At 34.5% G+C, this 26,312-nt stretch overlaps 1 protein-coding gene across 1 annotated transcript in view; it reads left to right on the top strand.

The window, feature by feature from the left end:
* NSF (N-ethylmaleimide sensitive factor, vesicle fusing ATPase) overlaps window positions 1–26,312 on the top strand; it is a 189,343-nt gene that overhangs the window by 153,805 nt on the left and 9,226 nt on the right. Inside the window, exons 18-19 of the mRNA XM_051994904.1 lie at window positions 16,741–16,875; window positions 18,198–18,311. Coding sequence (XP_051850864.1) covers window positions 16,741–16,875; window positions 18,198–18,311 — 249 coding nt within the window. The remainder of the gene's footprint in view (window positions 1–16,740; window positions 16,876–18,197; window positions 18,312–26,312) is intronic.

Here is a 26,312-nt window from a genome sequence, read left to right as displayed (position 1 = left end):
TGGAGTGGAAGAATGGGGGGACAAAAGAAAATGCCTAGAGATGAAAGACGGTGTGTCTTTTTGTACTACAGCCAGGAAAGCAATGTCCCTAGATTTAAAAGTATGGGGCAAAGAGTAAGATTTAAGAAGACTAGAAAAATAGCTTAGTCAAGGTTGCAAGTGCTTTGAATACTAAACAGCATTTTGTATCTGATCCTGGAAGCAATAAGGACTCAGGGCAGTTCATTTGGTAGAACTAGCCTTGTCAGGCCTTTGCTTTAGGAAAATCCGCTGTAGTGGCTGAATAGAGGAGGGCTTGGAGTGAGAAAAGACTTGTGGCAGACCAACCTTTCAGGAGGACATTGAAGTAACCAAGGCATGGGTGGTAAAGGTCTGCAAGAGAGCGGTGAGAGTGTCGGAGTGACAGTCCTTGGGAACGGGTTGGATAAGAGGGATGAAAGATAGCAAGACCCCTGGTTGGTGAGCCTGCGGGCTGGAGTGGTGTGCAGTAATGGGGAGGGACGGGGCAGGGCTTAGAAGGAAAGCAGTGCCTGCCCCCTTGGTCACTGAGTATAAGGTGGCTCCTGGGCGTCGGTGAGATCACCAAGTGTAGAAATAGGGAAGGAGAAAGCAGTGTCCCTAAGGGCATCGAGCAAAGGAAACCCAAGAAGCGGCCAGACTGGGGGGGAGGAGGGGAGCCCGGAGAGAGCGGAGGTGTTCTGTGCAGCGGGCTCTAAACTGAGCCCCGCAGTTAGGCAGGGGGTCACGAACTTCCCTGGTGGACTGGAGCTTAATTTGTTTTTGTTTGTTTTTCACTAGAACAGACTAGCAAAGAGTGGTCCGACTCCCTTGGGAACTGCCCAGTGCTCTGTCCCCATGGAACTTGCCCCTTCTTCCAAAACCCCCTGTTGTGAGGGCACCCCCATATTTGCGATTAACTAGGCTCACATGTGTGGTGGTCTCGACTCTGATGTTCCTCCAAACTCAATAACCCTATTTCTACCTTTACCATACTTAGCGCATGGTACACGTCCCCTTCCAATCTCATATGACCATCACTCTAGTCTCCTTAGTATTCTGGTCTCGCCTTTTTCCATTCCAGTACATCTTTCACGTGGACGTTCAAGTGAGCTCCTACAGTGCTAGTCTGAGCACTTAGTACATTCCACAGTGACTCTTGTTTATCCTATGAGCAAATAAAACTCCTTTAAAAAAAAGTTACAGTCCTTTGCAATACCCCCCCCACACACACACTCCCGACTTTCGTAAGTATAATTTCTCTTCCCCAGTAGGGTGCACCCTTCTGTGGAGCCTTACTGGTCTTGATATTCCTTACATATACACTGATCCCATCTCTATGTGTTTGAATTGGCTACCCCCCATGCCGGAAATGTATGCCCTTCTCACCGCTACCTTTTAGACTCCCTTACTTTCTCCAAACCTCGGGCCAGCTTCTACATGAAACCTTTTCTGATCCCTTTCCCTCCCCCTAATTTGTACTTAACAAGTTGGGTCTCCAGGGGATAGGCTACCTCCTGAATAAGGTACTCTCACTATGAGCCAGAGGGCACAATTAGTCCAAAGCAGAGAAAAGCATTTCATACTATGGTCCTGTAATAATCACACATTTCCCCACAACTGTAAACATACAAATAGCATCTATAAGAAAAGAGGACATCTTTGAAGTAGAGCATATTGCTAGAGATAGATATAGAAACTACATATGGTCTAGGTAGTCCCTACCTCTGACATTATATGACCCTGGTATTTTGCTTTCAAGTGATATCCTCATTCCTACTTTCTCTGGCTATAGTACTTTTGCTGGGCAGATAGCTCGACTGGACCAGCTTAGCCAGACATTTTTTAAACTTTTTCTATTGATACTTATTTTTAAATTTTAATTTACTTGCATTTTAATACGTTTATATACATTAAAATTTGAAATACATGGATTTTCCCCAACTACACATAAAAACACTTTTAACGTTCTTTTTTTCAATTGTCTAAATTCTCTTCTTTTCCTCTCTCCCTCATTGAGAAGAGAAACAATTTGATATAATTTATACATATGCAATCATATAAAACATATTTCTGTGTTGGTCATATTGTGAAAGAAAACACTAACAACCCCCCCATAAGAAAAACAAAGAAGGAAAATTTAAAAAGCAGAGAAAAATATGCTTCAGTTTGCATTCAAATTCTATCAGTTCTTTCTCTGGAGATTTTATTTGTATGGTTTCATCATAAATCCTTTAGAATTTTCTTAGATCATTGTAATGTTAAGAATGATTAAGTTAATCACAGTTGATCTAAAGATCATGTTATTATTATTACTGTGTACAGTGTTTTCCTGGTTCTGTTCATTTCACTTTGCATCAGTTCATGTAAATCTTGCCAGGTTGTTCTGAGAGTTCTCATGCTCATCATTTCTGATAGTATAATAATATTCATCACAATCATATCCAACTTGTTCAGCCATTCCCCAAATAATACACATTTCTTCAATTTCCAATTCTTTGCCCCCTCTAAAAGGTGTTATAAATATTTTTGGTACAAATAGATTATTTCCTTTTTTATTTTTTATTTTATTATTGGGATTTATTAAATCCCAATTGTAATAGAGGTATTCCTTGGTCAAAGAGAATACATGATTTTATAGCCTTGTGGGCATAGTTCCAAATTGTTCATCAGAATGGTTGTTTGAATCAGTATACAACTTTACCATCAGTTCATCTATACTTCTGATAGCCATAACTAACTCAGCTCACAAATCTTCTGTCTTTTGCCTTAATTCACTGTACTTACTTACTGTTAGGTGAGTAATTCTATTGCTCCACTAATGTAACTCCACTACAAAATATGGCTGGATGAAGAGAGAAATCTGCCCAGAACTCAAAAACATGATTCTCTCTTAATAGCTGTTTTTCCATAGCTAGATCTCCTTTCTGTTATCAGGGGTCAGACTCCTCAAGCCTCAGCCCTTCTTAGAAAAGGCTGGCTCAGTAATAAAAGTTGGAGACCTCAATTTGTTCTTTTTAGACTTACCCAAGAATAAACAAGAGAGATGTTAAGGAGATCAATAGAATTTTAGAAGAATTAATATGATAAGCCTCTGGAGAAGCTGAAGGAGAATTGAAAAAAGCATACCTATTGTCTGCTGTGAGTGGCACTTTCACAAAAAATAACCATATATTACGATATAAAAACCTTTCTAACAAATGTTAAAAAAAAAAAAAAAAGAAAGAAAGAAAGAAAGAAAAAAAAAAGCAGAAATATTAAATGCATTTTTCTGTAACCATATTTCAAAAAAAATTACATTCAATTGAAAATATATCTGTCTTTTTAAAGAGGAAAGACTAATCTTAGCCAATTATCATCTGTTCTCTAATTCCATCAAGATTGACTGAAGGACTTTATGCACCATAAAAAGTTACAAGTAGAAAGCCCTCTTTTACACTTCTTTTTAAAATCTTATGGGAAAGAACTGAAAACTGAGAAAGTGCCCATCTTGGAGAGTAGCCGCAAATTATAGTATCTGAATGTAATGGAAATTATACCATAAGAAATGAAAAAGATGGATTCAGAAACGATGGGAAAACTTGTATGAATTTATGCAGAATCAGAACAATTTATACAATAACAACAACATATAAAGACAAAAAAGTTTTGAAATTTGGGGGCCATAATTTCAGAGGACACATAATGAAGGTTGCTATCTTAGATTCAAACTCCTAATGTTAAAATCAGGGTGCAGATTCAGACTTTTATTTTTGAATATGGACTTTGTTTTACTTGATTATTCATATTTGTAATAAGGTTTTTGTTTTTCTCTTTTGTAAATGGAGGGGAGATGAGAAAGAAAAAATGTTTTTTTATTGAAGAAAAATTCAAAACAAGAACAAAAGACTTTGTCTCTATTATCTACCTCTTGCTATCTGTGATTTCATCACGTCAGCTGTGGGGAAATCAATTAATTGACAAGCTTTGATCTGTTCTCTTCCTCCCCCAAATATATAAGCAACGTATCTACCAAGTCTAATAGTATTTATACAGTAGTCCATTCTCATATATACTTATCTCTATAAAAGTAAAGGCAGAAACTTTTTTTCATCTTTTCTTCAAAGACAAGCTTAGACATTATTATTACAGACAATAAATAAAATTTTATATTTTTTGTTCTTTCCATTTACTTTACTAAAGTCATTATGTGTGTAATTTTACTTGCTTTGCTTACTTTACAAATCTCACTGTGCTTCTTTGATTTTTTTATGTTTATTATTTCTCATGATACAGTAATATTTCCATCATATTTCAGTTCTCCAGTAGTGGACATTTATTTTGTCTCTAGTTCTTTGCTATGGCAGAAAGTGCTATTATGAATATTTTGATGTTATTTGGGGGTCTTGTATTTTTTATCTTTTTTTGCGAATATGGCTAGAAATTGATTCTCTGGCAAAGGATATGGACATGGATATTTTCTTAGCATAATTCCAAATTACTTTCTAGAATGTATGGATCTGTTCCCAGGTTCATAAGCAATATATTAATTTACCAGTTTACCATGCTGCAGTTCCCTCTAATATTAGCTATTTCTCCTTTAGCCATATTTGCCAGTTTTGGAGGTGTAAATTAAAATCTGATATTTGTACTATTTGTTATAGTTAAGTCATGACCCTCAAGGCTGACGCAGGATCATAGGATCATAAATGTAGAGTAGGAAAAGATCTTATGGGGCCACTGAGTCCAACCCCTTCATTTTATAGATGAGGAAATTGAGGTTCAGAGAGGTTAAAGGACTTGCCTGAGGTCCCATAGCTGTTTAATTAAATGTATTAGCTGCCTTTCATATTGTCTTTTTTACTGCAGTAGTTTTCTCCAGCTCCTAGCTCATCTTGTACATACCTGCCAGAATAATCTTTTGCAAATACCACTTTCATCATGACATTCTTCAGTTTAACATACAAAGATTTTCATCACATAAGTTCCTCTGTCTCCTCCATCATCAAAATGCCATTCCCTTCACATGGATTCCCCTTCCTTTCCCTTCTAGAGTCTCCTTAATACCTTCAGGACAGTTTCCACCAGACTGTGATCAATCAATCAACAAGAATTTTTTAAGCACTTACTATTTACTAGGCATTCTGTGCCTTCTCAACCCTTATTCAGTTATGTTGTATTGTTTTATATTCATTGATATGTGTGGAGTTTTTTGTAGTTATACTGTAAATATTGTTAAATTCCTTGAGGATAGTGATCAAGTCTTCCAATTCTTTGCTTTTTTTCCATATTACCTAGGATAGTGCCCTTTATACAATTGGCATTCTTATTTATTAAATTCTTGTTAATGATCTAGTTGTGTTTCATTTGTTCAATTTTTTTATTTACCTGTCCACCTGGTTCAACAGCTTTCTAATTTTTAATAAAAATTGAATTTTTTCCTTTGACAAGAAATATCATTCTAAAACCATATTCTAATTATCAGGTTTGAATGCTGGTTCTTTTCTTTTGCCCCACCCCACTCTATATTTTTAGACAATTGCTCAGTCTGTCTAAAGATTTTGCATTCATAGTTATTGTCACAACCAATAGTTTGTGGGAGTTCCTCAACCAAACTTGTTAGAAAAAAATTTTTTTTTACTTCAAATTCTATCTTCCTTTTACTCTCCAATTGAAATCACTCCTTCCATGTCACTACTATATTGTAGAGATATTATTTCTAAATTTTTAGAGTCTGTTTTTTAAGGATATATCTTCCTTTTCTTTTTTTAGCTGGTGGGGAAGGAAGAAGTTAGGGTTGTTCAATTGGAAAGGACAAATATAATCTGATTAGTCCATCCTCTGTGTAACAGAAACATTAGATACTCTTTAGTATTTCTCTTATTTTTTCATCTGTGAAATATTTTACTGAAAAATACACTTATCTAAGACCTGACTTCATATAGTTACTCCCCTGAGCTGCTTCTTTATAGCTGTTAGCTAACAAGGATTTCCTGAATAGACAAGTGATGAGTGAGAAAAATGATGTTTTTATGACAACAATCCTACTGATCCATAGTTAGCTAAAGACATTAGAATTAATATTGAAAGAAGATATAGGTATTTGGCTCTCACTTGATATGTGGTCAATGATGCTAAATCTAGATTTTTATACAGTGGGAGAGAACATTTTATCTCTATCAGTAAATTTGAGAATTGTAACCAATTGACATTGACAGAGTATATTTTTCCACTTTGGTTAATATTTTTGTTTTTATAGCTGGCATTCCCATTTCATGCTGCTGTCAGCTTTTTTCCAAATTGTTGTCCAATGTGATTTATTACACTAACATACTCAGAGCTGTTTGTTCATGATAAAATTTCCTCATGGGAATTACCACTAATTAGCATACAAAATGATCTAACACAATTTAATTATTTGGTAATGTTTTTCAGAGTTTTCTTAAAGATGAAGACTTGCAAGTTGAGGCCTGAACTTATCCTGGGTCGTGACCTCTTTGCAATGTTGCAGTCTTGTTGAACAAGACAGAAAGCAAAACATAAATTAGCACTCCATTATAAGCCACTGTGCATTTCCCAATCTTTCATCACTCTGCAGGTCAAAGCCCTGGCTAATATGAGAGTTATGCTAAGGAAGTAGCAAGTAGTAAAAATTTGTAGGTTCCTAAGCAAGGAATATGATCTATCTTCGACATAGAAACAAGAGATTTGAAAGTTTAAATTATATACTGCTATGTATGAATGATCCTAAAAGCAAATCAGAAGACAGTGACTATTTTTTAAAATACTAGATTTATTCAGATTTTTATGACTTTTTCAATTGAGCAAGCATTTATCTTCATGGCCCAGTTAATCTTCCCTTTTAAAAAGAAATTCAAAAATGAAAACAACTCTTCCCAAAAAATCTCTCTGTCAGGATAAATAGCATTATTAATCATCAGTCTTCTAGAATTGTGGTTGGTCATTGCCTTTTCTACATCAGTTCATACAAGTCTTCCTAGATTTCTCTAAACTATCCCTTTTGTAATTTCTTATGGTGACATGATATTCTGCTATTTTCATATAATGTAATTTGATGAGCTCTTCCTCAATTGATGGGAATCCCCTCTAGTTTACATTCCTCTACCACTATAAAAAAGAATTGCTATAATTTTTTTGTGTGCACATAAGCACTTTTCTTTCTTTGAGACATATGCCTTGTAGTGATTTGGGCATAGATCCAAATTGCTTTCCAGAATGGCAGGACTACTCCACAGTTCTGCCAATAGTGCATTAATGTGCCTGTTTTAATGCAATTCTTGCAATCCTTGTCATTTTCCTGTTTTGTCAAGTTTGAGATTTGATGGCTATAAAGTAAAACCTTAGAGCTGCTTTAGTTCTCATTTCTGTAATTTTTTGTGACTTTAGAGCATTATTTTCATGTGCCTTTTGTTAGTTTGAATTTCTTCCTTTTAAAATTACTTATTCATATCCATTGACTATATAAATGTACTCATAGCTCTTTTTCTGATAAATTTATAACATGAGACATTTATCTGCAAATATTTTCCAGTTAGCCATTTCCCTTCTAGTCTTAACTATATTCAACCTATCCTCTTTATTTAAACTTATTTTTTATTTTTCCAATTATAAGCTGTCCCCACATCATATAAATTTGACTTTATATAAATAATTCTAAAAGAAAACTGCATTCCAAAAATACGCTCTGTTAACTTTACTGTATAGTACTGTATACTCTCCTGCTTGTACTTTTTCTTTCCTCCTCTTCCCTTTCCTTCTTCCCCTTCCCCTCTTTTTAGCTCTCTCTTCTCTTTCTCTCCCTCTCCCCTCAACTTCCCTACTCCCTTTTTCTTCCTCCCTCTCCCTCTTTCTTTTGTTCTCTCTCTCTCTCTCTCTGTTTTTTCTCTCTTTCTTTCCTCCTTTTTTCCTCCTTTCTCCCCCTCCCTCCTCCACTTCTCTCCTCCTTTTTTTCCCTTCCTCTATCTTTCCTTCCCTCCCTCTCCTTACTCTTGGATCACTTTTCAACTTCCCACTCCTCAAGAAGAAGAAAAAAAACACACACAAAAAAGAAAACACCTTCAAATGGAAGCAGATCAGACTTAAAAGGCTTAGCTTGAACCATTCGACTCATGGAGAGGTACTTTACCCCTGCTCTACCTACCTGCCTGGATATCTAGCCCTGGTGTGTCTGTTTTCTATCCTTCCACGCTCGGGTACCATGTTTAGCTTTTGCCCTCACATGTCTCTCATCCTTTCCTGTGTCTATCCCTCATATTGTTATACATATTCATTCATAATTTTTTTACACATTTCCTTATGAATCATGTTGGAAGAGAAAGATCAGAACAAAAGGGAAAAGCCACAAGAAGAAAAAAAAAATGGAAGAAAAAGAAAAAAAAATGAACATAGCATGTGTTGATTTGCATTCAGTCTCCATAGTTCTCTCTCTGGATGCAGATGGCGTTTTCCAACCAAAGTTTATTGGGATGCCTTGGATCACTGAACCACTAAGAATCAAGCCTTTCATAGTTGATTATCACACATTCTTCTTGTTTTTGTGTACAATGTATTCCTGATTCTGCTTGTTTCACAGTTCATATAAATCTAGGGCTTTCTGTAATCAGTTTGTTCATAATTTTTTATTGAACAATACTATTCCATTACCTTCATATATCATAACTTGTTCAGCCATTCCCCAACTGATAGGCATCCACTTATTTTCCAATTCTTTGCTGCCACAAAAACAGCTCCTACAAACATTTTTGCAAATGTGGATCCTCGCCCCTCTGTTACAATTTCTTTGGAATACAGACGGAGTAGAGACACTGCTGGATCAAAGGGTATGCACAGTTTTATAACCCTTTGGGCATAATTCCAAATTGTTCTCCAGAATGGTTGGATCAGTTTACAACAACATCAACAATTCATTAGTATTGCTTAGTTTCCCTACATTCTCTCCAACATTTATCATTATCTTTTCCTGTCATATTAGCCAATTTGAGAGCTGTGAGGTGGTACCTCAGAGTTGTTTTAATTTGCAGTTCTCTAATCAATAGTGATTTAGAGCATTTTTTCATATGACTTTAGATGGCTTTGATTTCATCATTTGAAAATTTTCTGTTCATATCCTTTGACCTTTTATCAGTTGGGGAATAAATTATATTCTTATCAGTTTGACACAGTTATTTATAAGTTTTAGAAATGAGGCCTTTATCAGAAACACTGTCTATAAAAAAATTTTTCCCAGCTTTGTGCTTCCCTTCTAATGTTGGCTGTATTGGTCTTGTTTGTGCAAAAACTTTTTAATTTAATGTAATCAAAGTTGTCCATTTTGTATTTCACAATGTTTTCTAGTTCTTCTTTGGCCATAAATTCCTCCTGAATTTTGTCCAAAAATCTGATAGCTGAACTATCTTTTGTTCTCCTAACTTACATATGGTGTCACATTTTATGCCTCAGTCATATACCTATTTTGACCTTATTTTGATACAGGGTGTGAGATATAAGTCTATGCTAAGTTTTTGATATTTTCTAATTTTCCCAGCAATTTTTATGAAATAATTAAGTTTTTATCCCAGAAGGTAGAGTTTTGGAGTTTATCAAATATAGATTACTGTAGATATTGATTATTATGCCATGTGTATCTAACCTTTTCCATTGTTCTACCACTATTTCTTAGCAAGTACCATATGTTTTTGATGACTGCTGCTTTATAATAGAGTTATAGTCTAGTACTGCTAGGCCACCTTCCTTTTTATTTTTTTTTCATTAATTTCCTTGATAAACTTGACTTTTTTCCAAATGAATTTTGTTAAAAGTCATTTTCTAATTCTATTAAATAATTTTTTGGTAATTTGATTGGTATGGCACTGAATAAGTAGACAATTTAAGTAGAATTGTCATTTTTATCATATTAGCTCAGCCTACCCCCTGAGCAATTGATGTTTTTCCATTTGTTTAGATCTTATTTTATTCTGTGTGAAAAGTGTTTTGTAATTATGTTTATATAGTTTATTGTGGCAGAACCTAAAATTTTATTTTGGCTACATTTATTTTAAATGGAATTTCTCTTTCTTTCTTTTGCTACTAAGCTTTGTTAGTAACAGAAATGCTGATGATTTGTGTGGGTTTATTTTACGTCCTACAATTTTGCTAAAGTTATTGTTTCAAGTAGGTTTTTGAATAATTCTCTAGGATTTTCTAAGTATATCATCATATCATCTGCAAAGAGTGATGGTTTTATCTCCTCATTGCCTATTCTATTTCCTTTCATTTCTTTTTCTTTTATTATTGCTAAAGCCAACATTTCTAGTACTACTGAGTAATATTGGTGATAATGGGCATCCTTGTTTCACTCCTGATTGTATTAGAAAGACTTCTAGCTTACAAATAATGCTTGTTATAGATGGTTTTAGATAAATGCTGCTTATCATTTTAAGGAAAACTCCATTTATTTCTATGCTCTCTAGTGTTTTTAATAGGTGCTGTATTTTGTCAAAAGCTTTTTCTGCCTCTATTGAGATTCATATTATTTCTATTAGATTTGTTATTGATATAGTTAATTATGCCAGTAGTTTTTCTTACATTGAACCAACCCTCCATTCCTAGTATAAATCCCACTTGGTCATAGTGTATTATTTTGCTAACAAATTGTTGTAATCTCTTGCTAATATTTTGTTTAAAATTTTTGCATCAATATTCATTAGATTGGTCTGTAATTTTCTTTTTCTGTTTTGCTCTTGTGGTTTAGATATCAGTACCATATTTGTGTCATAGAAGGAATTTGGTAGGATTTCTTCTTTACCTATTTTCCAAATAATTTACATAGTATTGGAATTAATTGTTTTTTAAATGCTTGATAGAATTTACTTGTAAATCCATTTGGGCCTGAAATTTTTTTCTTAGGAAGTCCATTGATAGCTTGTTCAACTTCTTTTTCCAAAAATGGGAACTTTTAGGTAATTTATTTCCTTTTCTGTTAATCTGGACAATTTATATTTTTGTAACTATTCATCCATTTTAAATAGATTGTTAAATTGGTTGACATACAGTTAGACAAAATAGCTCCTAATTATTTCTTTAATTTCTTCACTGGTAGTAAGTTCATCTTTTTTTTATTTTTAATACTGGTAATTTGGTTTTTATTTTCCTTTTTATAATCAAATTAACCAAAGGTTTATCTATTTTTTTGGGGGGGGTGGGGGTTCTTTTTCATAAAACCAACTTCGTTTTGCTAATTAGCTCAATAGTTTTCTCGTTTTGCTACTCTCTCCTTTAGGTTTTTCAAAATTTCTAGTTTGGTATTTAATAGAGGTGGGATGTGATTTGTTCTTTTTCTGCTTTTTTAGTTGCTTGCCTAATTCATTGATTTCCTTTCTTTTGTTTTATTCATGTAACTATTTAGAGAGATAAAATTTCCCCTAAAAACTGCTTTGGCTGCATTCCATATATCTTGGTATGTTTTCTTATTGTAACTCCCTTGGGTGAAGTTATTTTTTGTTTCTATGATTTGTTGTTTGACCTACTCATTCTTAGAATTAGATTATTTAATTTCCAAATTGGTTTTTAGTTTCTCTTTCCCTGGCCCTTTATTGAATGCAATTTTTATTGCACTGTGATCTGAAAAGGAAACATTTACTATTTCTGCCTTTCTGCATTTGATTGTGAAGTTTTTATGACCTTCTGAGGAAAAGGTATATTCCTTTCTGTCTCTATTCAGTTTTCTCCAGAAATCTATCATACCTAAGTTTTATATAAGATTCTATTAACCTCCCTAGTTTCTTTCTTGTTTATTTTGTAATTAGATTTATCTGATTCTGAGAGGGGAGGTTGAGGACCCCACTAATATAGTTTTGCTTTCTATTTCTTCCTATAACTGGCTTAACTTCTATGAGAATTTGGATATCATTCCACTTAGTGCATATACATTTGGTATTAATACTACGTCATTGTCTATGGTATTCTTTAAAAAGATGTGGTTTCCTTCTTTATCTCTTTTAATTAGATCTAGTTTTACTTTTGCTTTATCTAAGATTAGAATTTGTACCACTGCTTTTTTTGCTTTGGCTGAAGCATAATAAATTCTGTTCCAGCCTTGTTCTGTATGTATGTTTATGTTTCAAATGTGTTTTTTGAAAACAACATTCTAGTATTCTGGTTTTTAATCCATTGCTATTTGCTTCCATTTTACGAGAGAATTCATCCCATTCACATTCAAAGTTCTAATTACTAGCTGTGTTTTTCCCTCCATCCTATTTTTTTCCCTGTATAAACTTTTGTTCTTTCTTTTTACCCTGTCCCTCTTTGGTAGTGTTTTCTTTTTAACCCACCCTGCTCTCAATCTGTCCTCCCCTCCTCTTTTCTCTTACTATTTCTGTCCTTCCTTCTATCCAGCCCCTCCCTTTTCTTTTCTCTTTCTCCTCCTATTTCCTTATAGGGTAACATAAATTTCTATACCCAACTGAGTCAATCTGTTATTCCCCTTTGAATCAAAACTAATTAAATTAAGCTGCAGACAATGCTCATTCATTGCCCTCCCTTCTTTCCCTCTATTGTAATAGGTCTTTTGTGCCTCTTCAAATGATTTTATTTATCTCATTTTACCTCCCTTTTACTCTTCTTTGAATACAATCATTATTCCATCCTGTAATATCTTTTTCTTTGATATTCTCACATCAGAATCCATTTATACCCACATCTTCTGTCCATATATATCCCTTCTAACTGCTCCAATAAAAGATAACATTTTTCAAGACTAACAAGTATCATTTTCCCCTTTTTACCTTTCTATGCTTCTCTTGAGTCCTGTGTTTAGATCAACTTTTCTGTTTGGTTCTGGTTTTTTCAAAAGAAGTAATTGAAAGTCTCTTACTTCACTGAAGATCCATTTCCTTCCCTGAAAAATGAAAGTCTCACTGCATAGTTGATTCTTGGTTGTAATCCCTGGTCTTTTGGCTTCTTGAATATGGTATTCCAGGTTCTCTAATAATTTATTGTATAGATGCTACCAGATCCTGGGTAATCCTGACTGTTGCATCTCAGTACTTTATTTATTTTTTTTTTTTCTGGCAGCTTGTAGTATTTTTTCCTTGAGATTATAGTTCTAAGTTTTTCAACAATGGTTCTTGGGGTTTTCCTTGTGGAATCACTTTCTGGAAGTGATTGATGTATTCTTTCAGTGATGATTTTGCCTTCTGGTTCCAGTTATATCAGGACCGTTTTCTTTGAAGATCTCTTGAAAGAATTCTATTTAAACTCCTTTTTTGATCATGGCCTTCAGGTAGACCAATCATTTTCAATTGTCTCTCCTAGATCTGTTTTTCAGGTTGGCTATTTTTCCAGTGAGGTATTTTACATTTTCTTCCATTTTTTCATTCTTTTTAGTTTATTTCATTGATTCTTGATTTCTCATAGAGCCATCAGCTTCCATTTCCCTGATTCTAGTTTTTAATATGTGTGGTTTCTTCAGTTAGCTTTTATATTTCTTTTTCTATTTGATTTATTTTACTTTTCAAGATGATTTCTTCAGTGGATTTTGTTGTTTGTTTTGGCCTATTGTGTTTTTTAAGGAATTATGTTCTTCAGTGGTTGTTTTTTGTTTGGGGCGGGGGAGGGGAGTTGTATTTGGCCAATTGTATTTTTTTTTCTTGGTGGTTTTTTTTTTGTTCTTGGTGTTGTTTTTGAGAGGCACGTTAGGTTAAGTGACTTCTCCATGGTCTCACAGCTAGTAAGTGATAAGTATCTAAAGTTGGATTTGAACTCTGGTGCTCCTGACTTCATGACACTGTGCCATCTAACTGTTCCCTGATTGTATTTTTAAAGTCATTGTTTTCCTTTTCCAAAGTGTTGATTCTTTCTCTTGAATACCCCTTGTTTCTTTTCCCAGTTTTTCTTCTGCCTCTTTCATTTACCTTTTAAAATCGATTATGAGCTTTTCCAAGAAGCCTCTTTGGGCTTGAGATCAAGCTATATCACTTTTTGAGATCGCATATAGACATTTTGACCTCGTCTCAGTTGGTATTTTGGGTCTTCTCTGTTACCATAGTAGTTTTCTATAATCATTCTGTTTCTTGCTCATTTTCTTTCTTTCTTTTTTTCCTTCCTCCCTCCTTCCCTTCCTTCTTCCTTTATTTTCTCTCTCTTCCCTCTCTCCCTCCTTTCCTTCCTTCCTATTTTGTGACTTTTGTGGTTGAGCTCTGCTTCTGGAGTGCAGGGATTACTATTCCTAGCTTCTCATGCAGCTCTCAGCCTTGGCCCCTTGTGTTAGGGGTCTTGTCCATAGCAGGGTGTAACTCTACTTGCTTTCTCCAGGCAACAACCTGGTTTCCTAGGTTGGTGATTTGCTAGCTGAAATTGGTGCTGAAATTAGAGGCTGCTCCACTGGTCTGCTCTTCTACTGAGCCAGAACAGAGGGTCTTAATTGTTGGCTTTCCCAAATACCATCTGAGCTGGGCTGAACACCCCTTTGACCCCAGTGAGACTAACTCTTCTTGAAGTCCTTCCAATTTAGAGCTAAAGAGTGGTTTCATTTCATCAGACTCTATTCAGAGGTTTGGTTTCATGTGGTTTTCAAGGGAAACTGGGAAAGCCTGAGCAGCTTCCTGACTTTGCTTTGCCATTGATTCCGCCCTCTCTCTTCTCTATGCCCAGGATCAAATTCAGTTTATATAGAGGTCTATGAAATAGTACATTTACAAAAAGTAAGAACTGTCTGCAATAATAACCCAGTATTTTTTCTTCTTTCTGCCTCTTCCTCTCTTCCCCTTCCCCCCTTTTGAAAAACAAAGAAAAACCTTTGGTAGAAATAAGCATAATCAAAAAAAACAAATTTCCTTCTTGGTCATTTGGTGGAATTCTTTTGTTTTCTTGTTTATTTTTTTCAGTATACTTCCTGACTTTGGCCTTGGTGTTAGGACTTGATAGTACACATTTTCTATAGGGATGATCTGGCTAGCTGGTTAAGTGTTGTGTTATTCTAAATGGCCTTTCTGTTCCTCACACAACAAAACTGATTTGCAGTTCCACTTACAATGCACTAGAGTACTATTTTGCTACACAATCCTTCCAACATTGACTCTTCCCATGTTTTATCATTTTTGCCAATTTGCAGGTTGTGAGATGAAATCTCACTGTTTTTATTTGTATTTCTTCTATTAGTGATTGGGAGCATACTTTCATGTGGTTGTTATTACATTGAATTCTTCTTTTGAAATTCATCTTTTGGGACAACTAGATACACAGTGGATAGAACACAGGACCTGGAGTCAGGAAGACTTGATTTCAAATGCAGCCTCAGATCACTTAACACTTACTAGCTGTGTAATCCAAGGCAAGTCACTTAACTCCAATTGCCTTGCCAAAAAAAAAAAAAATCGACTTTTGAGAATTGTTTGCTCCTATCCTTAGACCGTTTATGTTTTGGAGAATGGATATTGGTTGTGTGTGTGTATGGATGTTTACCAAACTCTTATCAGAGAAATTTAACATAAAAATTTTTCCACATTCCACTTCTTCCCTTCTTATCCTAAATGTATTTATTTTGTCTAATGAGATGTTTGTCACTATCATGTAATCAGAGTTATTTATTTTATCTTTTGTAATTGCCTCTATCCTTTGTTTGGTTAAGTACATATCTCCTACCCATAACTGTGAGAGATATGTGATGTGATTTTGCATAGTATGATCTTTAATATTACAATGTCCTTTCCATTTAGAATTTATTAGGGAATATAAAGTATTTGTTAAAGTTTAGTTTCTGCCAAATTGCTTTCCAGTTTTCTTAGCATTTTTTTTTAATGAAACAGGGAATTCTTTCCTAAGTAATTTATGTTTTATACTTTATCAAATACTAGGTTATTGAGTTTCATTATTTCTAATAGTCCCTTGTCAACTCTGTTCATTTATCTCCCTCTATTTTTAATTTATACCAAATGGTTTTGAGGACTGCTGCTTTACAGTTTGGAAGTGCTATTCACCCTTTGTCCCTACCTCTTTTTATCATTTCTTTTGATATTCTTGATCTTTTGTTTCTCCATTGAATTTTGTTATCAAATTCAGTATCCCTTTAATAATTTGATTAGCATAAAAGTATCATTTCAGTAATTTAATTAGTATAAGTTCATTCTGATAGTATTGCCATTTTTCTTATATTAGCATGACCCAGCCATGAACACTTGACTCTTCCTCTAGTTATGTAAGTTTTTCTTTATTTCTTTAAGGAGTATTAAGGTAATTGGATCAGATGTCTTTTGTATATTTCAGTATTAGTCTTTAAATATGGATCTAATAAGAAACTGAGATCTTTCATCAGAGGACTAATGTTTTGAAATGCTCATCACCATGTGAACCACATATTGAAATTTTTGTTCATTACAATTTTTTGGCTAGCTACTAACTTATTAAAAGGTTTCAGACTGTGTGGGTTGAGGGAATGCTCCAAATTAATGAAATCATTAAGCTATTAAAATTATATTATGACATTTAGAATACTCAGCATATTGCCATCACCACTTCCCTCATTTCTTGATTTTGTTTTATTGTTTTGATTGGGGAAAAAGGTTCTTTACAAATTGCCTTCATTTCATTCTAAATTTTATCATTTTTTTCTCAATCTTTTGTGCAGGAAATTCTGAATATTTTATTTTTCTTTCTTTATTCATTTTTATATCTGGGATTAAATGAGTAGATTTTGTGCATGATTTCCTTCCTTTTGATGTTCCTAAAACTAATTCTCTGAATTTTAAAATGTTTTCTCCTTATGATCAGGGGCGCAAGCTTCTCATCATTGGTACCACCAGCCGCAAAGATGTCCTGCAGGAAATGGAAATGCTTAATGCTTTCAGTACCACCATTCACGTGCCTAACATTGCTACAGGTGAACAGTTGATGGAAGCTTTGGAGGTAATAATAAATTAATGAACTGATCTGTGCATACTATCTCTAAATTGTGCTTCTGACCAAAGACAATGTTGTGAATAAATTGGTAATAGGATTTTTGGCAAAAAAAAAAAAAAGTATGCTAATAAAGATGCATCTTATCTGAAAGGGTGGAAAAATAGGTGTAGTTAGAAGCAAATTCATTACCTACTTTTGGATTATGATTAACATAACAACATGGTCGAATTCTAATAAATTGCATGGAAAAAGAAGGATAAATTGTGAGAGGTAGTAAAATAATTAAGAGTAAATTACTTTAAACATTTATATTGTTTTTTAACATATTTATCTGTGCCTAATCATATTAATCTAATATAAAGTATCTTTGCAGAAACAAATGCAAAATTTCAGAGACTTTGGCAAAAGAATGACTCTCAATACCCTTTGTAGGGTTGGTTATTATTTATATTTTACATTTAAAATGTAAAACATTACATTTTACATGTAAAAAAATTTAAATTTCTGTGAAGATTCCCTAATTCTTGAACCAAACCTGATTTTTAATTTATTTTAGCAAGAATGCTTTTTTTACACATGTGATTACACTAATTATAGTGACCAGGTTGAATGTCAGCTCCTTGAGAGAAGAGATTGTTTGAATTTTGTCTGTGTCCCCATCACATAGTACAGTGCCTGACAGATAGTTTGTTGACTTGTTGATTAATTAAAAGCATCTCCTTGTGATCATTTCAGCTCATGAATTCTGCTAAATACTTGAATAGAATAATAATTATGATTTACTGCAGTCTCATTATTACATTTTAAGTCCTTTTGAGAGTGAGAAAACCCAATAAAATGATTATTTTGTTGGTGTATTTTAGCTTGTGTGTCTTTATGTTTGTTTGTAGAATGAGTGTATTGTTCCTATATTGTGTGTGTGTGTGTATGTGTGTGTGTGTTTGCAAAAGATGTACAGGTGAATGAAACACCAGTTTATTCTATTATAATGCATCCATGTTTCTTGAAGTAAAAATTGGATTTTTCATAGAAATTTTTCTAATTATTCTAATTTTTTATTAGAATAAAATCATAACTAATTTTTTTCCTATGAAAATAATACCAGTGGTAAAATGATACTAACTTTTGTTTAAAAGAAATGTTTATTCATGATAATAATTTATGTAGAAAGTAAAATCAAAGTTTAATATACTATGAGAAAAGCATAGCAATTTAAATATCAATAAAATATTCTAATGAATCTCTTTAAGTATAAATGTGAGAATTAAGTATGCTTTTAATGTGGATTTTAGGAACCATTTAAGTATTTCTTGTTTCATTTTTTCTAGCTTTTGGGTAACTTCAAAGATAAAGAACGTGCCACTATTGCACAGCAAGTCAAAGGAAAGGATGTCTGGATAGGAATCAAGAAATTACTAATGCTGATTGAGATGTCACTACAAGTAAGAGTTGTCACTGAATAGACTATTAAGGGATTTATTGTTTTATTTTATAAAGATTTAATTTTAGCAAGCTAACAATATTATTATATTACTCTTCAAGTCATATGTAATACAGTTGTTTGCCTCTGAGATTGTGAAATATAATCTGATGAGTATTCTTTCCTTCTTCGTGATCAAATAAATAGGAAACATTAGAGCTGAAAGGAAAGGGATCTTAGACATCACCTAGCCAAATCTTCTCATTGTACAAATGAGGAGATTTTAGCCCCAAGGCATTTTAGTTACTTTATCTTAAGCTTTAGGGATGGAAGTACTTTTGAGAACATATTCTCCAGCTCTGCTGTTTCCCAAATAGGGAACTGGAGACCCACAGAAGGGAAATAAGTGGCCCTAAGTCAGAAGCTACAGATTTGTGGAACTGAGCTGAGAAACCAGGGTTTAGAGCCTGCACTCCATTGCATGTCGCCAATTTACCTTACTGACCTGGATTATGGCTTGATTCATTATACTTTAGTACAAAATAATGTTTCATTTGTATGGTTATCTTTAATTTCTTAAATCATTCAGCACATTTTCTGAGCATCTGTATATAAGATACTCACTAATGTACTTGTACAGTCTTCATATCATTAGTCCTAAGATAAATCATAAAATTTCTTTACTACCTTTCTGTTTGCACTAACTTCTGTTAATGTTCTTTTCCATCCTTCTGGAATTCTTCTTCTATCTTTTGTGCTTTAGCTAGCTTTTCTAGATTTTATCCTATATCCTATTCAATCACTCTTCTGACAAACTTATTTTTAGTTCAAAAACTAGTTCTTGCTAAGATATTCTTCAGTACTTCCCAAGGTTTGGGAATATCCTAATGTGAGTATTCCCTTCAGAAGTAAAAATTGTAATCCATCTCTGCTCTTTTTTATTCATTTTCCAAATGAAACTTCACCTACCATGCTGAAAGCTTTCCTCCAGGACTTCTTACATTACAAAGGTCCCAGTGTATGGGATGGTCCAGCATGAAAGAACATTCTCTCAATTATTTCCTATACTCTATAAACTAAACAGTCATACATCTATTTGACTTTTTCTATATGGCTTCTTATACACAGTTCTGTAATAGTAATATACTAGTTTTTCCATGCCCACTATGTTTCTCACTATTGTCCTTCAGTGATTTCCAATTTAAATTCTTCAAAAGTTATATTTATTTCATGATTTCCAACTATAGAACACTACCAGAGATGTTGATATTAAAAAATTGGTCTTGGACTTATGGAAAGATGATGATAAGTTGTTGGAATCTTTACAAACTGTTAAGTCATTAGAGGTGATAGAGACAATAATTATCTAATTTAGCATGGTTCAGTATCACTGATGTGATCTTACAAGGAGATGTTTTGGGCCAGAACCTGAAACAAGCTACTAAGTAGAACTAATTGATACAGTGCTTGTCTTCACATCAGTACTCATTGGAATTCACAAGTGTGGGAGATTCACAAAGTAAACTTTGTAACTTTGTGAATTCATACCTCCCTTAGGTGTACCTCCGGAAGGAGGAGTCAGCCTTTGGAAGATCATATGTAAAGAGGCTCTTAGCTTCGGATTAGTGAGTTACTTCGGGTGAGCTTCAGCTGAATTAGATTGGAGAGAAGCACTCTGGTGCAGACACAGAGCACTCTGAGAGATTGAGAGCCAGAAGCCCTATCTCGGAGGCAAGACAGCCTCAGGCTCTGGAGGCTGAAGAAAGCAGAGGCAGAAGCAAAGGACAAAGCTGCAAGAGCTCTTGGAATCAAGCAGAGAGATAGGCCTCTAAGCTAACCGGGCTATATTAGAGAATAAAAGATCTGAACTTTTAGCACTTGGCTGCATTTGAGTGATTATTACTTATTAACTGAAACTAAGGCTGCCTCCAGAAAACCTCTCTGAGAAACCTGCTCTCTCCCAGAGAAAACCATTATATTATATTTTAAAGAAGAAAATCACCACAGTAAGTTAAGACCTCTAGAAACCTAAATTACCTACAAACTTTTTAGGAAAAAAAATCTGAGAATACAGTAGAAAAAACAATAATAAAATTAGAAACTTATAGCAACAGATAATATCAGTAATGTGAGGTCCAGGACCTCACAAAAGGATCCCAGAAACCAAAGTACAGATCCATACAAGCTCTTGGTTGTTTAGTGCCCAGAGCTCAGTATCCAGACAGCCTGCCAAAAGAACAACAGGAGATGGGGCCAGATCAGCACTAGGTAGCCCAGCATGTGCTTCCACAGAAAATTAGTGCGCAGGCAGCCCCACTTAAGGCACTGCAGACAACAGGACCAGACAACATAGCATCCAAGTGACTTGGGGCCTAGGAGACCCATACTCAAGTCACAGAAGGAAGAAAGGACCACAAAGCATTTGGGAGTCTCCCAGTAGGCCTGCAAACAGCATTATCAACAGCAACTAGATACAGACTTGCCAGGTTCACAATAGAGAGCTAAATCTTGGTTTGGAACTACATAAAAAGAATGAGACAAAAAAGGGACTAAGGACAAAACCTAAGATAAGTCACTAGGAAATTGAGCCAAAACTCACTAAGTCCTAAGAAAGCCGGGACAAGCCTTATCCACCTTATGCACGACCAACTAAGGCTTGCTCAGGCAAAAGTAAAGAGAGCAAAATAAGTGTCTGTATTGGGCACAATATGAATTGTATACATCCTGTTATAGGAAGAAAAAAATTAGTTGTCCCTTCAAAACTTTGCTATCTTTAAGGGTCATATTTAAACTTGTTTTATGGTTTTAAGAGAAGGAAATGGGAGGGAGAAATAAGGGAATATTTCTGAGAAGGAAAGAAACCAAGGCTATAGAAACAAGACTATATCCAAAATCCAAGGATTCAAGGTCAAGGGGAAAAAAAATACCAGAAGCTACCAAAAAGAATTGAGTTAAAGTACTGAGGAGACATAGTCAAGAACATACAAGACTTTCAGAATAAAGGAGAGAAAAGCCTGTAATACAATATTTCAGGAGGCAAAGAAAAAGGCTTATGATGCAGAAAAACTTAAATTACCATAAGGGAAAAAATGAATCTTTAATGAAAGAGAGGACTTCGAATGAGTCGAGCCAAGATGGTAGAGGAAAGGCAGGGACTCACCTGAGCTCTCCCCCCAAACTCCTCTAACCAACTTTAATGATTCTAAACAAATTCCAGAGCAGCAGAACCTACAAAAATATAGAATGAAACAATTTTTCAGCCCAGGAAAAAAATTGAAAGGTCATCAGGAAAAGTCTATTACACCAGGGTAAGTGTGGAGAGCATTTCAGCTCAGGCTGGGCCAGCACAGCCTGAGGCCCAGCACACCAGGAACAGGTCTTAGAAGCCACTAAATCAGTAGCAGCAATGGTGGCTTAGTTCTCAGCCTACAGATGGTTAAAAAGATCAAATAATTAGTTAGAAGGAGATTACAAGTCTCTTTAATAGTACTGATACAGGACTCATGTTTTGTCCATATTTGGATCCAGGTCACAGTCCTAGATAGCAATCCCAGGGCAAGGAGGAGCACTACCACACTATAGCTTGCAGCCACAATGAAAAAATAGAAGAGCCCAAAGAGGATTTTGAAAATTAAGAGAGATAAAGAAAAATTGGGAAGAGAAATGAGAGTGATGCAAGAAAATCATGAAAAACAGCAGCTTGGTAAAGGAGACACCAAAAAATGCTGAAGAAAATAACACTTAAGTACAAACAGACTTAAGTCAAATGGTAAAGGAAGTACAAAAAGCCATTGAGGAAAAGAATGGCTTAAAAAGCAGAATTAGCCAAATGGGGGGAAAAATCCACTGGAAAGAATATCTTTAAAATGTTGTGCCACAGTTCTCCTTTAATGTCCTGACCCAGTTTCCCTAATTGTCCTATTCAGTTACTCTGCCTCAGATTATAACCATTCCCTCTTTTTTTTTTAAATAATATTTTATTTTATTTTATAATAACTTTATATTGACGGAATCCATGCCAGGGTAATTTTTTTTTTTTACAACATTATCCCTTGCACGCGCTTCTGTTCCGATTTTTCCCCTCCCTCCCCCCACCCCCTCCCCTAGATGGCAAGCAGTCCTATGTATGTTAAATATGTTGCGGTATATTCTAGATACAATATATGTGTGCAGAACTTAGCACTTCTCTTGTTGCACAGGGAGAATTGGATTCAGAAGGTAAAAATAACCCGGGAAGAAAAACAAAAATGCAAATAGTTCACATTGATTTCCCAGTGTTCTTTCTTTGGGTGTAGCTGCTTCTGTCCATCATTTATCAATTGAAATTGAGTCTTTGTCAAAGAAATCCACTTCCATCAGAATACATCCTCATACAGTATCGTTGTCGAAATGTAAAGTGATCTCCTGGTTCTGCTCATTTCACTTAGCATCAGTTCATGTAAGTCTCTCCCAGCCTCTCTGTATTCATCCTGCTGGTCATTTCTTACAGAACAATAATATTCCATAACATTCATATACCACAGTTTACCCAGCCATTCTCCAATTGATGGGCATCCATTCAATTTCCAATTTCTAACCACTACAAACAGGGCTGCCACAAACATTTTAGCACATACAGGTCCCTTTCCCTTCTTTAGTATTTCTTTGGGATATAAGCCCAATAGAAACACTGCTGGATCAAAGGGTATGTACAGTTTGGTAACTTTTTGGGCATAATTCCAGATTGCTCTCCAGAATGGTTGGATTCGTTCACAGTTCCACCAACAATGCATCAGTGTCCTAGTTTTCCCGCATCCCCTCCAACATTCATCATTATTTTTTCCTGTCATCTTAGCCAATCTGACAGATGTGTAGTGGTATCTCAGAGTTGTCTTAATTTGCATTTCTCTGATCAATAATGATTTGGAACACTCTTTCATATGAGTGGTAATAGTTTCAATTTCATCATCTGAAAATTGTCTGTTCATATCCTTTGACCATTTATCAATTGGAGAATGGCTTGATTTCTTATAAATTTGAGTCAGTTCTCTATATATTTTGGAAATGAGGTCTTTATCAGAACCTTTAGCTGTGAAGATGTTTTCCCAGTTTGTTGCTTCCCTTCTAATCTTGTTTGCATTAGTTTTGCTTGTACAAAGGCTTTTTAATTTGATATAATCAAAATTTTCTATTTTGTGATCGGTAATAGTCTCTAGTTCATCTTTGGTCACAAATTTCTTTTTCCTCCGCAAGTCTGAGAGATAAACTATCCTATGTTCCTCCAATTTATTTATAATCTCGTTCTTTATGCCTAAGTCATGGACCCATTTCGATCTTATCTTGGTATATGGTGTTAAGTGTGGGTCCTTGCATAATTTCTGCCATACTAATTTCCAGTTATCCCAGCAGTTTTTATCGAATAATGAATTCTTATCCCAAAAGTTAGGATCTTTGGATTTGTCAAACACTAGATGGCTATAGTTGACTCTTCTGTCTTGTGAACCTAACCTTTCCCACTGATCAACTAATCTATTTCTTAGCCAATACCAAATGGTTTTGGTGACTGCTGCTTTATAATATAATTTTAGATCAGGTACAGCTAGGCCACCTTCATTTGATTTTTTTTTCATTAATTCCCTTGAGAGTCGACTTTTTATTGTTCCCTATGAATTTTGTTGTTATTTTTTCTCAATCATTAAAATATTTTCTTGGAAGTCTGATTGGTATAGCACTAAATAAATAGATTAGTTTAGGGAGTAGTGTCATCTTTATTATATTCGCTCGGCCAATCCAAGAGCACTTAATATTTTTCCAATTATTTAAGTCTGACTTTATTTGTGTGGAAACTTTTTTGTAATTTTGTTTATATAATTCCTGACTTTTCTTTGGTAGATAAATTCCCAAATATTTTATGCTATCAACAGTTATTCTGAAAACCATTCCCTCTTAATGTTTGATGGGATAAAGGTCTTTATCCATTTTAAATGTCATTAGAATATCAGGAGCCTCTCCAGTACCTCCCATTATGTCATCATAGTTGCCTTCCCCGATTAGGTCATCCCCATCCAGGTACTTCCCCCAATAGGTCATCATTGTTGTATCTCTATAAAAGAATCTTGTATCCGACATTCAGGGCTAAATTCTTTGAGACGATAGTCTCATTCAGCCCTGGGACCAAACCATGGATCCATTTGGTCCCAGTAAATCTCTCCATTAAATTGTTCTCTAATCTGTATCTTGCTCAGTTTCTCCAGCATTACAAAAGGTAGAATTGGATAAATATAAAAACTCACTGAAGAAAATAATTCCTTCAAAATTAGGATTGAATAAGTAGAAGCTAATAACTTTATGAGAAATCAAGAAACAATAAAACAAAACCAAAAGAATGAAAAATAGAAGACAGTGTGAAATACCTCATTCAGAAAATAACTGACCTTGAAAACAGATCCAGGAGAGATAATTTAAAAGTTGTTGAACTATCTGAGAGCCATGATCAAAAAAAAAAAAAAAAAAAAAAAAAAAAGAAACTATCAAAGAAAATTACCATGAAAGTCTAGAATTAGAGGGCAAAATAGAAATTAAAAGAATCCTTGAGTCACCTCCTGAAAGAGATCCTAAAATGAGAACTCCTAGAAATAGTATAGCCAAAAGTATAGCCAGAACTCCTAGGTTAAGGAGAAAATATTGCAGGCAGCTAAAAAGAAACAATTCAAGTATGTTGAAGCCACAGTGAGGATAGCAAAAGATTTAGCAGCTTCTACATTAAAGGATCAGAGTACTTGGAATGTGATATTCCAGAGAGCAGTGGAGCTAAGATAACAATCAAGAACCACCTAACCTGCAAAACTGAGTATAATCCTTCAGGGGAAAAGGTGGATTTTCAATGAAATAGGGGACTTTCAAGCATTTGTACTGAAAAGACCAGAGCTGAATAGAAAATTTGGCTTTCAAATACAAGACTCTAGAGAAGCATAAAAAGGTAAACAGGAAAATAAGGGACTTAATAAAATTAAATTGTTTACATCCCTACATGGGAAGATTATACTTGTAACTCAAAAGAGTTTCTCATTAATACAGTTAAAGTACAGTTAAAAGGACTATATATAGATAGAAGGCACAAATGTTAGTTGAATGTTTAGGGACTGTATCTAAAAACATAAAATTAAAGAGATGATAGAAGGATGCACTAGGAGAAAAGAAAGTGGGGAAGTAGAATGAAGTAAAGAAAAATAAAGCATAAAGAAGCAAGAAAAAGCTTTTTACAGTATAGGAGAATAGGAGAAATAAGAGGAAGTAAGTGAAACTCACTCTCTTCTGAATTGGCCCAAAGAGTGCCCAAAAGCACTCACTTGAGTATAAAAATCTATCTATTCTACGCAGGATTAGGGAACATCTGGCCTGTGGGCTATATAAGGCCTGAGAAATCATTTGATCTGGTTTTGACAAGGCACCTGTAAGCAACAGCAACTTCTCACTGCTTGTTTAAGTTGATGATTTTGTATGACCCGTGAATGGTTATAAATATCCAGATGGCCATTGGCAGAATAGATTGGTCAAATGGAAGTAAAAAAATCCACTGAAAAAATATCTTTAAAAGTAGTATTGGACAAATGGAAAAGGAGGTACCTCTGTCCTTCAGGATAGTAGGAAGGAAAGGAGTTAAGAGGTGAAGGGTGATAGAAAGGAGGAAAAATTGAAGCTAAGGGGGTAGTCAGAAGCAAAATACTTTAAAGCAAGGACAGGATGAAAGAAAAGAGAAAATAGAATAATTATTAGAGGGGGGAATGAAGCAATTTTCTCTGATAACAACTTCATTTCTCAAACATATAAAACTGAATATGATTTCTAAAAATAAGAGCCATTCCCCAATAGATAAATGATGAAAAGATTTAACCAATTTTCAGATCAAGTAATCATACCCGTGATATAATAATATAAAAATTTTTTTTTCTAATTCACTATTGATTGGAAAAATGCAAATTAAACAATTCTCAAGTACCACTATATACTTATTAGATAGGATAATAGGACAGAAAAGGAAAAT

Source organism: Antechinus flavipes, chromosome 4, assembly GCF_016432865.1.
Source record: "Antechinus flavipes isolate AdamAnt ecotype Samford, QLD, Australia chromosome 4, AdamAnt_v2, whole genome shotgun sequence".
NCBI lineage: Eukaryota > Metazoa > Chordata > Mammalia > Dasyuromorphia > Dasyuridae > Antechinus > Antechinus flavipes.
This window is presented reverse-complemented; position numbering and strand designations above follow the sequence as displayed.